Genomic DNA, 15,101 nt, shown 5'->3' with positions numbered 1-15,101 from the left:
ATAAAACAAAACCCAGAAGAACTCACAACATGCATTATTTGCTGCTAGTTATTTTTCTTTAGTCAATTCCCAGTTTATAAATCATTCCACCCTACTAAAGTACAAAAGAGAAATACCTTTCTCAAAAAGTCTGTGCAAAGCTTTACAACCATATTGCTGGATTTCTTCATTTTTAGGAAAGATGTTCATAGCATCCAATACTAACAAAAATACATCTGTCTCTTCCTCCAAGAGCAAAAATGTAATTGCATCTAAACAACAGAAAAGAAGGCAAGAAAGGATTGACCACTACACAAATCAGCTGATCTCTTCTATCAGATTTCATAGGCATTTGGGCTGGAAGGGACGCCGGAGGATCAAGTCCAGCCCCCTGCCCCTGGGGCAGGAAGTCAGCAGGGTCATAGGATCCCAGCAAGATAAGCATCCAAATGTGTTTTGAAGGCGTTCAAAGTGGGCGCTTGAACTGCCTCAGGTGGCAGTCTGTTCCAAATGATCTCTTCTATCTGAAACACTGTACTTAACTGTCAAAATTACATATTCTTTGATACTGTTAAAAGTAACTATGTATTTCACTCTGATGTAAATTTGTAAACTGGTAGAGTGAGTGCATTTGGATTTCCCAGTCACTTCCTTTCACCAAGCCAATCCTTAGGCAAAACACCCAAATATAGAACATACCCTTTCAAATATATTTATTCCCATTTATCAGTAAATCCAATTGGTGTTGGACACATTACAAAGAAGAATCCAGGAAGATCCAAGAGATGCTTATCTTGCTGCTGAATGCTTACTCTGCTGGAGTGATCTGACCCCAGCTGACTTCCTGCCCTTTGGTGGGAAGTCACCCAATGATCTCATGAGGTCCCTTCCAGCCCTAATGCCTATGAAATCTATATTTACTGAAGAGACAATCAAAAAACTGTAAGAAGGATAAAACTTGGTTAATCAATAATATCTACTATACCCCTGGTAAGAAGAGCATCTCTAAGGAATAACCTGCAATGGAATAACTAGCTTAATAGCTCAGGAGCCTTGTGATATGAGACAGGGAAAATGGCTTGTTGGATTCATTCATTTAATGGTCATATTCAGCCATCTTATTATATACATAGTGCCTTGGTCTGAAGATAAGCCCATATCCAAAACCTACTTCAGTCAATGGAAAGACGTCCACTGGTTTCACTCAGCTTTCGATTAAACCCACTGCTGTTTTTACAGTAAGATATCACTCAGTGTGAGTAAGGGGGAAAGAATATGAACTTCACAGACTCCCATTAATTTCAGGTCAAGAAGCTCAATATCTCATAAGAAGTTCTTACTGTCTGGCAGTATCAGGTCCTTGTAAACCAGAATAAGAATTGCCAGGTCAGAGACAATCTGGTCTTTTCAGAAATACCAGTATAACATTTATCGTTTAAGAGTTAATCAAGTTCTCTTTTTACAGTAGCTTGCACTTTTAGTCAGTAAGAAAAAATAGCTTCTTGCATAATTACTTAGCAGCAAGCATTTGTCTCTACTAATGTTGACAGCTTTAAACCAAGGTGGGGTAGGTGGCTATATTCTCCAATGCCTTCCAGCCCAGGGTATTATGATTCTTGTGCAAGCAAATGCAGAATAAGTCCTTTTGCATTTCTGTAGCATTTCACATCTCTATTGCACAGCTGTAAATTAACTATACAAGGTCCAAGGAAGAAGGGAATCGGGCTTGTTTTTAATAACCCATTTTTATATATTCTGCACAGAAATACATTATACCATTTATAAAAGTAAAATGCCTAATACCTGAAGTAAGGAGTAAATTTAAGACTTTCAGTCCTGTTGTTGAGAGGTTCTCATTTCTTTTGTGGATTGTGAGCATTTTGAGAATCTGTCTAAAATTAAAAAAAAAATGTTAAGCCTAATGAAATGTTAGTGTAAAGTATACCAAATACTGGGATTCATCATGAAATTGCTTGAGGAAATAGAATTATTTAAAAAAAAAACTAATGAAAACTTTAAAGCCCTTTTTAGTTCCTATGCAAAGGAATTAAGTAGAAACACACCGTTTCTATCATTTGATGTCCTTTTTAAGTATATAATTATCACCATTTAAAAATATTTTTCTTATGTACTTTTAAGTATAATGACATACAAGGACATACAAAAGAAAGAGCAAAGCTACTTATAAATTGTTAATTGCAGAGGAACGACTATTGTCATTACACGTGCACAATTCCCATTGATGCCATCAGAGATGTGCATGCATGAGAGCTGTATCTGGACCTGTAGTAAGACAATAAAAAAAACAAAAAAGGGATTCCACAGCATGACTAATGTCATACACATAAGGTACTGTGATAAGGAAGATTTAATAACCACATGTTGCTGGGTTTTCCTGCAGAGGAACTAAGTACCCCCCAGCTCATTCCCACTTCAAGTTCCTTCACAACTGCCCCACCCATAAGAGAAGAGTGCGTCACTACCCCTGGAGCCCCTGCCCACTACAGACTCGTTAGAATTTAACTCGTAAAATATCTGACAGTTACCTCCCAACAGGCACCCTTGAGCCTCTTGGGTCCTCTTGCTAAATGGACTGCGCATGTACCACCCCCAAAACATATGAGATTCATAGTCTCAGAAGACAGGATAACTTCCTCAAGTCCCAAGGACTCTGCATAATTCATTGGACATCCTTGTCCCTCATGACAGTAGGATTCCCTGTGTGGCTCAGTAGAGGCATTTCCTTTTAGAAGACTGCTGGTCCCAAAAGGCTACTTGGTGGAGATCCTGTTTCTTGGCTCTCTGTCCCTCTCTCTCAAACATACTTTTAGAGCTAAAAAGCTCCAACTGAATAGTAGTACCGCCTGTGTCCATCAGCCATGGGTAAGCATTAAGCAAAACAAATCTACTCACCCATCATAAGCTTAGGACAAGAGTGTCAAATATATGGCGGGTGGGGTCTACATCTGGCCTGTAGAGCCGTATCATCCAGCCTGCCAGGCTCCTGGAAGGACTGGGAATTTGACGAGGGAGCCTGACACGGGACAGAGGTGCGTATCAGCAGCAGTGGGGTAAGCAATGGCTGCATTAGCCTCGCAGTTGCTTGACACTGCCTGCCCTGTAGCACAGATCTAACCCACAAGAAGCCTTGTGGTATGGATTTAGGTCAGAGAAGCCAAATGGACTTTACATCCTTGGCTTGGGGAATTTAAGTCACAATTTACAAAGCTCTGTATCTCTCACAGTAATGTGTAATAGTGTAATCTATGGCGTTAAATGTCTAGATGTCTTAATTTTATGAGTGACATGTATGTGAAAGCACTAAAATTTCAAAAGGGGTTAGTAGCATTCCCTGCTATTAAGGATGCATAATACTTTCAATTATAAGACCTTGCTTTGAATTACTTATATTTTTCTCACACATTAATTCAGACAGAAATTTTCTAAGACTGGAATTGGTCTCAGGCAGAATTATCTTGGAAAATTTCAGTCAAAATAATCCAGCTGTTTCAAGAATGAGATTGGGGAAGAATACCCTGCTCTTCGGTGTTAAGGAAATTCTGGTGTGAAGACGTGATTTTTGGTATGAAAATCCACCCTAATTTGTCCAAGTGTGAAAAATCACAGTTAGCTCACGCTAAGTACAGACGTGATGGAGCTTAACAGCTAAAATAGCTGAGGCTTCCACACCCACTGGGCATACTTGAGCCTTTCAAAACTCCAAATGATGAATGGACTATGTGTTTCTTTTTTACTGAGCACAATCCTTCTACATTTTTAACATCTTCTCCTGACTTTTGTTAAGCCAAGCATTTCTACTGTAAGTAGTGATCCTGTCTCCACTGTGTTCCCAATGATGCATCCAGGAAGCATGGAGAAAGCTGTCTAATAGGGCTGTGAGAAACGGCAGTGTTCTGTTTCAAATTCTATTTCGAACTGAAACAGCTGGTCCGTTCCCTTCGGTCAAAACAGTTTCGCTGTTTCGACGTTTTGCCCATAGGACATAATGGGGAAGGTCGAAACAGCCTATAACTTTGTCATTTCTGGCCTGATCTGGATGAAACTTGCAGGAATGGTAGTCCCTTTGAAGGGCATGAAGCCTGCCAAGTTTCAAGGAGACATATGCAGGGGTTTCAGAGAACCTGCACCCCAAAATCTTGAAAGCAAAACTTGTGTCACTTGCATGTGTTAAGCCACAGCGAGGTCAAAACTGCAGGCTTGCTAGCCCCTGCAGAGGCCACGAAGCCTGCCAGCTGTCAAAGAGATAGGTGCAGGGGTTGAGAGGCAAAACTCATGACGTGCTTGTATAACTGACTGAATCTGTCTTGGGGCAGAGAGTGGGGGGAAACCACTGCAGGCCTGCTAGGCCCTGCTGTGGCCACAAAACCTGCCAGCTGTCAAGGAGATAGGTGCGGGGGGGAAGGGGGTCTGGGGCCAGGGTATTATTGGACCTGCTGGCTCCAGCATTGCACTGCCGGCTCATGTTCATACTGGGGTCAATTATTACCCCCGGGTCTGTGGTGGCAAGTGATGGGGAATCTTCAGTCCTGCTAGGCAGTAGTTGCACAGGCACTCATGTCATGAGTTTTGCCCGTCAGCAGTTAGGGGTGCAGGGCCCCAGAACCCCCCTGCGCCTACCTCCTTGACAGCTGGCAGGCTTTGTAGCCGCAGCAGGGCCTAGCAGCCAGCCCTGCAGTAGTTCCTCCCCCCGCCCCCCTGTGCCCCAAGACAGACACAGCTGCACCAGCACCCATGACACGAGTTTTGCCTGTCAGGAGCCAGAGGTGCAGGGCCCCAGAACCCCTGCACCTATCTCCTTGACAGCAGGCAGGCTTCATGGCATCAGTAGGGGCTAGCACCCTGCTGTGCCTTAACACACACAGTGTCACCTATGTCACAAGTTTTGCTTGTCTGAAGCTTCAGGTACAGTTTCCCCCAAACCCTTGCACCTATCTCCTTGAAACTTGGCAGGGTTCATGCCCTCAGCAGGGGCTACCATTCCTGTAACATTCATCCAAATCAGGCCAGAAATGACAAAGTTAAAGGCTGTTTCAACCTTCCCCATTATAGCCTATGGGTGAAATGTCGAAACAGCAGTGAAACATTTTGACTTGCCTCATTTTGTTTCGAGGCTGCTTCGACCATATCTGTTTCATTTCTATTTTGCTGTTTCAACCTTGAAATGAGTCAAAACAGTGTTGAATCAAAACTCGTGGTGAAATTTCACACAGCCCTACTGTCTAATTCAAACTCAGTCAGACAGAAAACCTACGGGTGAAGAGTGGGTCTGAAGAACTATGAGGAATGGAGATTAGGACTGGCTGGACAACGACACTAGATCTTCCCAATCAGGTAATGATGTCCGACTGGGAGTGCAGCCACTTGCAAGCTGCTCTGCTGCTTCCAATTACTGCACAGTAGATTAATCTAATGTGCCATTTTCTAGTAGCTGTAGATACAGGTACTAGAAATTGGCACATTAAACTGTGTAGACACTGACTGGAAGAAAATTGCTCCTGGTCAGCCTAAGCAGCAAGGAGCCACAGGGGGCAGGGAGAGCTCAGTGGGATGGAAATTGAGATTATCTCCATGTGGCTAGGAGGAAGCTGCCCAACAATAAGGACAGCTCTCCCAGCTATGTCGAGTTCGGGATGGGTCCCGATCTCCAAGTGGCTGGGAGGCAGATACCTGGCAGCTAAGACAGCTCTCCCCTACTCCATCAAGATCAGGACCAACCCTCATGCCTCCTGCCAGCCTGAGGCTGACAGTCAGGGGAGACTGGAGCTCTCCCTGGCTGCTACAGGGTAGGCAGAGCAGGGCAGGAGCACCTCTGGACCAAAGTGCTCCTGTCAGGAGCAAATTTGCTTCTGATGGGCATGGGTTCAGATGCATGTGGGGCCGCAGTTTAATACGCCTGAATTTTCCGCACAGAAAATTCAGGTACATTAGTTACAAGTATAGATGTGTCTCGTATGCAGGACACTTTACAATAGGTCACCTGTGCCAAACAAGTTCCAGACCTGAAGTGCCTACAGTCTGAAGACATGACAAGTTCAGTAGAGTAACACAAAATACATATACAACAGAACATGCTTATTATGATCAAAAGGCTGAGCCATGCTTAAAAAGTACAAAGAGAAAATTCCTTTCACATGCCCTCTAATCTTGAGAGTAATTAAGAGCAAGGAAGTGAAACACTTACTCTCATCTACTTTCTGAAGGCCTGATGTCACAGATTACAAAAAGTCTGAAGAAATTTCTCTATTTAGAAAGAGGTTGGACATCCTAAGAGAATTTCCTTCTCTTTGTAAGTGGTTATTTTAAGTACTCAAAGTTGTATCAGAAAAGGAACAGTAATATTAGCTGCACTGATGTTTGCAGCAGTTACTGTAACTTGACTGAGCCAGGGCATGTTGTGAAACAATAAACCAAATGCAACGTCTAAACTTAAAATTTTGTTTCTCCAACAATACACACACTTCTCCAACAATACACTTACGTAATGTCACCACAAAATCACTATTTATTGGATCACTTTCTGACATATCATTCTCTGTAAGTATTCCATTTTGTATATAGATGATATATTTCACTACAGTGTATATTTCATCTCTACTACACTGTATTCTGTCCATCTGCAAGCATCATGCAGTTGATGCAGTATTAACACATTGCAACTGATGCTCAGAAGGCATTCTAGATAATCTAATTGCTCTATTTTTGCCACCAGCAGAATACCTGCCGTACAAAGAACATCTACTAGTTTCTTCAACAAGCAGAACTGTCATGCTTTCAGACAGGATTGCACACTTTGCCAAACTATCTGTACATGGAAAAAATTATGTTGAATGACATCAGCAGTGGACCACATTTCTCAAACTCGGATGCTGAAACTGAGTTTAGACTAGAGCTTTGTTTCTATTGGCAACAAGTGTGGCCTCTGGGGAGGCTTGTGTAAATATTTCACCACAAATGTTGACAGTCTTTCTAGAATGCATTAAGGGATGGCAGTACCTACTATCACTACCGTGCCTCTCTTCCTAGAATATGGCCCTTCACTCAACAAGGAGCCTTCAGACTGCTGAAGAAATCTGAGCTAATCCACGCACAAATGATCTTGTATCCTTCTGAGCATAATGGAGAACACTACAAAGAGTAGTCACACGATAGCTGACCACCAACAGATCCAGATTCAACCAGAACTGTGTACGTAAACATATTAGGGAACTTACTTTTCTTAGCCAGATATGAACATACCTCCAAACCCATACTACAGTATGATGCAGCTGCATCTAATGCCTGAAATCCTGTCATGCTGGCAAGAGTGAATGGAAGTATACTGAGATAGCTGACATTTAACTTCTCCCAGAAGGCGGCAACAAGATGCTGGACCTCCACCGTCCAAGTCCTCATTTGCAGAACTCCATATAGCTTTCTCCTCTCCCCATTTGAACATATATGGATGTTATATCTTTGGCAAATACATCAAATAACTGATCTACTGAACAGAAACATGTGGATTTTCCACTTTTGTGAAGAGCTGTCTGCAGGCTGGCAGAGTTACAGCCTGTAAGGGACTGGGGGAAGTGGGAGAAGGGCAGTTAGGCAAGGGGCACCACGTGCGCACTCACTCATGCACATGGCTGCCAGACAGCCTGAAGAGCAGCTCCTGCAGCTAAGTCTGCAGTGTGTAGATGTTACGCAACTACAGTTCTTATGCTTTAAGTGCTAAGAATGGCATTACTCAGCTGTTCCTGTCCCTAAATTAGATCAGTCCCTGAATGAAATTCAGTTTCTGGAATATGAACCTAAGGAAAAAGTTAATGATAAAAAATAATAATAATAATTAATTAATTTGAAGGTGTGGCCATCACCATGACCCTACCTTCCTTTGAAGGCATTTGCCTACCCATGCACCCTGATTGTCTGAATGGTTTGGATATGCCTTCATCCACCTTTGGTGCATCCTGCCTAACAAGGGCACAGTGCCTGTCCATGCTTTTAAAACATTCAGGCATGAGACAATCAGGGATCCTGGTTTTCTCCATTTAAAAAAAATAAAATCACAAATTCTGAGTAAACCCTGCCAAGTCTACCCCCCCCCCCCCCAAAATTTGGAAGCCTATCAGTGCCTCAACCACTATAATACATTTTAAAGTACCTATAAATTCTGGTATTTGATTTGGGGGGTTTTTATCATGGAAAAACCAGGGTCGTGCCCCCCCACCCCTTTCGCTCACCAGGATGCAGGTGAGCTTCCCAAGGCCCTAACTTCCAAGCCACAGCCACCTGGCTCTGCCAGTGCACCTCACTCCTCACCCAGTCCCCCCCAACCCTGCTCATGCCCCTCACTCCATACCCACAGGCTAGCTGCACCACCAGCTCCCACCAGAGGGGGCCTCCAGCTGTCAGGGCTATAGGACTAGGGACTCAGGCCCACAGCCCCCTGGCCCCCACAGCAGTGCCCAAGTCCCAGCTGCCACTTGTAGCAGGTGGTGGCTACTGTGGCGGAGCAGAGCCCGACTCCCCCTGCCCCATGGTTGGCATGGCTGAAGCAGAGGCCATGGTGGGGTGGGGGCAGGCTGCGCGCTTCAGGCTTCCTGCCCTTCTGCTCTCCACCCGGGGCCTCTGCATCCCAGTGAGCAGGACCCCGTGCAGCAGGGCAGAGCAGGGCCAGGCAGGGAAGCTCGTGGCCACTTCTAGAAGCTCCGCACTGCCCTAGCAAGGTGCCCTCTAACCACCTTGCAGCAGCGAGGGCCACTACTCCAGGCTGCCACCCCCACTGCTGCTGGACAGGCAGAGGGCATCTCACCATGGCAGTGGGGCTCATAGCAGCAAGAAGCTTCCCTGCCTGGCCCTGCACTGGCCTGCTGCACCGGGTCCCACCCGTTGAGCCATGGTGGCCCTGGAACAGGGAGGCAGCAGGGCAGGACAGCAGACCCAAGCCTGCAGCAAGCAGACCTGCCCTCCCACTAGGAACATATCTGGAGGCATGCGCCCCCCATGCTTCCCCTGGGAGTGTGCACAGCAAACAGGAGTCAGCCCCCTCACCAGCCCCCAAACGAGCTGTCCATGGCCTTATCCTGCTCCCACATTCTGGCCCCAGGCCCCAAGCACTGCCTGGGTTGGGCAGCAGCAGCAGCCTCAGCCCCACCCAACTCCCTCCCTCCCTCCCTCCCTATGGGGGCCTCAATCCCTGCTCCCCCCCGTCAAACTTAGCTGCGGGAGCTGTCTGGCAGCCAAGTGCATGTGTGAGTGCGCACATGGTGCACCCTGCCTAACTGCCCTTCCCCGCTGCCCAAGCCCCTTGCAGGCTATAACTCTGCCAGCCTGCAGACAGCTCTTTGCAAAAATGGAAAATCTACGTTTCTATGTTTAACTGAAAAATCCGCGTTTTTCCTCGGTCAAAGGGGAAAAATCCACATTTTTTTTCCCATTTTCCCCATGGGAAATGGAAGATCTGGATCCCTGGTGATAATCATGCCCCATGAAATGAATATACAGAAACTGAAGAAAATCCAGCTGACACTACAACTTTTAACTAACACAGCTTGACACAAACGTAACGCCCTGATCAATATCTAAGGTATTAATAGAGTACTAGATCAAGTTAATTCAAGAGGATTTCCTACTATGGGAGTTGCAAACAAACAAAATCACTATTTATTGGTTTACTTTCTGACAAATCATTCTATACAAGTATTCCTTCCTCTATGCTGCCACAGTTTCTATGTTTTAGTCGGTTTTCCAAACAATCATTCTGTTTTTAGCAGCACGTTCATTACATTGGAAACCCAGTGAAATTTTATTTTACTCTGCATTATTTCAATGATAAAATTCTAATGATAATCTAAAAGGAATATAAGAAATAACCATTTTCTTTGAAGATATGCTAGAAAACACATTTCCTTCTTACTTCAATCTAGAGGAACTCTAGAAACCAATATACATACAGCATCCGTTTGTAAAACTTCTCTACTTACTGATGAACACCAAGTACTTCCCAATCCTTCCCGACATCGTGAGGCACTATGTTTGGCAGAGTGGCTGGACAAACTTCTATTAATTTACAAAGAAGTGACCAACCCACCTGAAAAGTAAAAATGTAGTTATTTTCCAATAGACACGTCAAACTACTTATTATGTGTTCTCTCTCTAAGGAACAGATTTCCTACTTAAAACTTTAAAATTTTGTCTCCTGTTCTTCTTGCCTTTAGGAAGGAGATGTTTTGTTTCATATACGACCTGTCCTGAGAACCTAAATAAGATATAATGAGCTAATATAAGACAAGACAGAAGCCATAAAAAGTTAACAGAGAAGAATCAAATAAGTGCAGATGTGCACTCCTGAACATATTTTTCAGTGTTTTGTTTAGTTCACCTATAAACTTTGGAGCTAAAGCAAAGCTTTATAAGGTGTTCAGGTGTCCAACAAGTTTGATAATTTGGTCGCCTAAACATTTTAAAACATTTGATCCTCAATCCTGAAGTCAAGCAGTTAGTTGTTTTGGCCTGTGGCTCTGAAATGCTGCTAAGCTCAGGTCCAAGGCAGGCTGGTGTTAAGAACTAGCCACTACAGCTGTATTTCCTGCCACTGCTTCTCCCTCCCCTTAGATGTAATTCTCCTCACTATGCCTTTCCAGTGTGGCCACAGGCAAAGCCCCCTGCCATCAGGACACTGCTGAAGCCTCCTGGCTCTGTGAGTCATGTGTAGCCTACAGACTGTATATTGCCAAACCCTACTTAAATCTATGAACTTTCTAAACTCATACTAAAGAAAATGGAATTTTTGAAAGTACAAGGAACAGAGAACCAATAGGAAGCTAGCAGTGAAAGGAAGTATATTTCTTTGACGACTGCGCAATAATATGCAGGCTTTGATTTTTAAATATCTCTGTGAATAAGATACCCAATACTGTAAATGCAGAGTTCTTCCTTATTCATTTTGTGCTCAAGCAAAAACACTGGCAAATGTTCTTGGCTTATTGTGAATGCATGCTGAGTCTCAGATATACAGACTCACATCTTGAAAGTGAATATATTTATTCAGAATATTCAGAAATATATGATAGTCAAATGAATCATAACCCATTGCATATGTCAGCATTTGAACACCACACTAACTTTGTCCAGTCAAAGGCAGGATTGCCGTATTTACCCAAACCCAGGATGACTCTGAATTTAAGATGACCCCTAATAATTAAAAGAATCTTTTGAAATAAATTAAAAAATTAAAATAAATGTTGTAATTTTCCATGCACAGAATCTAAATATTGGAGGGTCATCCTAAATTCATCCCCCCCACTGCTGAAGAGGGGAAAGCAGCAGCAAGGGGGTAGGCAGTGGGGAGGCAGACAGCAGGAATGTCATGTGGTCTCCGCCACCTGCTGACACTTATAACAGGTGTCATTTGTGCTAGAGATGTTGTATTTCAATGATTTAGCCCCTTGGATGCTGAGTAGTTCCAAAACCAAACTAATTTACCTATAAAGCTACAACTATATCCTGTTACTAACAGAACACGACACAATTTCTTAGTAACAGTAAACAGGGTATCACTTTCAGACTTATATAATAAAAACATGGTACTGATAGTCACTAATGAATGTTTAGCTTTGCTTAACAAACTGCATTTTTAAATCCCTCTTCTTAAAAACCTCATTGCTGTTTATAACATTCAGAATATGATAAACATTAGTTTAATAATGGCTTTTAATTTTCCCTTACATAATTCAAATGTTATCAGGTTATTTCTATCTGGTTTGTTGATCTTGAAAACTTGTTAAATCTTTTGCAGAAGAATTATTAAATAATTTTCCAGAAAAAGTATGTGTTCCAAATTAATCATCATAGAACAAAAATCTTGAATTGGAAGGAAAAAACAAACAAACATAATCTTATAAGTACTGAAGTATGTCATTTATACATGGCCACACTTGATGGCAGTCTTCAAATCTAGTTTGTTTTAAATCAGCTCCTTTTCCATTCCTAGCATACAATTAATTTGTATTACATTGGCTCAAATCACTAACTGAAGAAGTAAAGCTGATGACAACCATCAACTGACTTGAATTTAAAGGCATCTTTTATTCTATCATATAATGCAGTGATTCCCAATCTCTGGTACAGGTACCACCAGTGGTATGCAGACAACCTGTCAGTGGTATGCGTTAACAAATTTATTATAATTATTTTACGTGACAAAAATTTGCTGGTGGTACTTAAGGTTGTATCATTTTAAATTGGTGGTGCGCAATCTGTCAGAGTTTGGGAACGGCTGATGTGAGTGCCAATAACTGACACCCAGTGGTTGCAGAAGGAAACTGTATTTGCTGTAGATCTAAATAAATAGTTCTTTATTTCTGTCAAAGGCATTATCATCTTTGACTTTTTTAAAATCCAAAAGTTTTCCACTTCTTACAGAGAAGTTTGCACAGTCCAACTTGCATTGGTGCCCACACTATTAATCTGAAAGGAGGAGACAAAGAGACTTTTACTTGGCACACTTGATGGACAACAACACAGCAACTTATTTTGTGACCAGCTGAACCAGAAGGAAATATATCCATCATCTCAGATGCAGCCCTTACTCAAAGTTATCCAAAAATGCAGGTCATTCATTTCAGTGCCATAAAACCAGAAGAGCTACTGATCCATTTGCTTGTCCAGACAACTGGAAAGTGTAGGCAGACTGCTTCAAAATCCAGGACTATAGTACACCGCAGCAGTAAACTCAGCCTCAAATGTCGCAGCTATTGGGCTTGAGTCATATTAGGCATAGCAAAGAGCACTGAATATATTAGTGCATTATACTTCTAAAATATTATGAAAATAGTAAGTGGGGAAAGTAAAATTACAGCATTTTAAAGATATGAGTTCTATACTGGCTGAGGACTCACCACTTAAAATAAAACTGAGGCATCTAGATGAGCGCTCACATGTGATTCGGAGCACCACAGACCCATCAGTGGCGCCACAAACCACATGCACTGCACATGCAGATACTTGCTGCGCTGCTAATTTAAAAACCCATGCCAAAAAAAGAGTGGGGTAGTGCACACGGTGGCAGCATGTGACACCCAAAACCAGAGCCTAGCTTACTGGAGCCATTCTTCAGTTTCCCGTCAGGCTCCGTGTGCTTGGTTCACCACTGCTGGAGCCCCGGAAGGCCCCCAGGACCTAGGTAAGGCTGCTGAGGACAGCCTAGGTGTGCTGGTCCCAGCCTCCCCTACCTGACCGGGGGGCAACTTGCCATGTGCCAGAGCACGCAGGCACAGGTGTTCCCCAGGGACACATACTAGTAGCACACCTATGCACCACTGCTATTTGTCCCTGGGGAAACACATGTGCACACTTGTCTGGAGGCTCCCTAAAAATCTAATGTGGACTCATAAAAGCTAAGATATTCAAAACTAAAGTTGAAACTAAAGGTTACATTAAGTACTGAGATAAGAATAATGGATTTATTGACCTGGCCAAATTCTCTCTCAAGTAATCACTTTCTTCCCCATATTGTTCTGAAAATTCCCTCTGTGGTTTGGATGGATGCAATATTCCCTTCCTGTTCTAAATTTTCATGTGGCCTGGCTAAGTATTATTAAATCCCTGTTCAACTCTAAAATGGATTGAAGATGAATCCCATATCTTTCTTAATTACTTAATTTCTTAATTTCTTAAATGTTTCCTATTTGCAAATTGCTTAGAGATTCTCAAATTAAAGCAGCAGTTGGAATTATTATTATTGTAGTAACTACATGTCATAGAATGAAGCAAAGACACAAATTCATGCTTTAATCCAGTGGTTGGCAAAGGTTTTGGGCAGCAGGATACAGTGATCCATCTTGGGTACAAGGCAAGCTTGAATTAATACCTGGCCACTGCCAACACTTCTGTGCCAGCCCATTGGCGGCTCAGGAGAAGTCCCTTGTTTCCAAAGCCCCATCCAGCTCCATGGGTTGGATCCAATGGCTCTGTGGCCTGGATCCAGCTCCCAGGGTATAGGTTCCCAACTGCTGCTTTAATCAAAATTTTTTAACATCATAAATTCTCACTTGTTCGTTCCCCATTACTTAGATCAGTTATTTGTGACTTGATTTAAGTCTGGCTTCTAAACAACCTGACATTTTAAAAGACACCAAGAAGGTTCTAATGATGCCAATTCCTTTCAAAATGCAAAGCACCCGTCCAAACATTGTATCATCTGTAAACATCCTCTAAAGCTAAAGCATCAAATTATTTGACTCCTGAGAAATTAGTGCCTATTTAGTTTGGAAAACTTGAAAACTATTCAGGCCTATTCAATTTAGAAAAGAGAGACTTGGGGGGGCAAATAAGAAAGAAAGTACACAGGAATTTATCGTTCACTCTCACAATACAAGAACTAGAGGTTGTAAAACAAAACGCCCAAGTAGTCAGTTAAAACTAAAAAAGGGAAGTTCTTTTTCCCACAGCGAGTCATTCAAGTGTGGCACTCACTTCCACCAACAGCTGCCCATTTACCTAGATGCAAAAAGGGCATCCTGGAGGAAAAGAGGTAGCTACTGAAGGTGGGGATGTCTGAATCAGAACTGCCTACACCAGCGGTTCCCAATCTGCGACTGGACCACCTATCAGCAGTACCCGTTAACAGACCTATTATAATGACTCGATTGGACAAAAAGTTGCTGGTGGTACTGGCAAAGGCCATATCTTTTAAAGTAGCGGTGTGCAATTTGTCAGACTTTGGGAACCGCTGTCCCAAACCTTAGATGTGGAAGTTGCATGAGAGGAACGGGGGCGGGGTTCGGGCGAGACCCCCTGCTCAGACCCAGCTCACTTTCTGAGTGACCCCACAAAAGCCCATCGGTCCTTCCCCGCGGTCCCTCCCCGCACCCAGCCCGGGCCACGCTGCGCTGCGCTGCGCGCCAGGAGAAGCCGAGCCGCACCTCCAGCCCCCCGCGCTGGGGCCCCGCGGGCCGGGGTCACCTACCTGCTGCAGCCAGGCGGCGTTCGCATAGGAGTCCAGCACCAGCAGCAGCGGCACGTGGGCGGCGCGGCCGCAGAAGAGCGCGGGGGCTGCACGGGGAGAGGAGACGCGTTACAGCCGCTGCAGGCTGGGGGGCGGGGGCGGACATGGGACGGGG

General features: G+C 43.6%; 1 protein-coding gene across 2 annotated transcripts in view; it reads right to left on the bottom strand.

Moving 5' to 3' along the window:
• The window catches only part of LRRK2 (leucine rich repeat kinase 2), a 143,329-nt gene that overhangs the window by 121,903 nt on the left and 6,325 nt on the right, over window positions 1-15,101 (bottom strand). For both annotated transcript variants that reach the window (XM_019509390.1, XM_019509389.1), the window contains exons 2-5: window positions 14,948-15,033; window positions 9,963-10,069; window positions 1,783-1,871; window positions 117-251 (exon numbers count right to left, since the gene is read on the bottom strand). In XM_019509390.1, coding sequence (XP_019364935.1) covers window positions 117-251; window positions 1,783-1,871; window positions 9,963-10,069; window positions 14,948-15,033 — 417 coding nt within the window. The remainder of the gene's footprint in view (window positions 1-116; window positions 252-1,782; window positions 1,872-9,962; window positions 10,070-14,947; window positions 15,034-15,101) is intronic.

This window comes from Gavialis gangeticus, unplaced genomic scaffold (assembly GCF_001723915.1).
Source record: "Gavialis gangeticus isolate Ggan-Ray unplaced genomic scaffold, GavGan_comp1, whole genome shotgun sequence".
Lineage (NCBI taxonomy): Eukaryota > Metazoa > Chordata > Crocodylia > Gavialidae > Gavialis > Gavialis gangeticus.
This window is presented reverse-complemented; position numbering and strand designations above follow the sequence as displayed.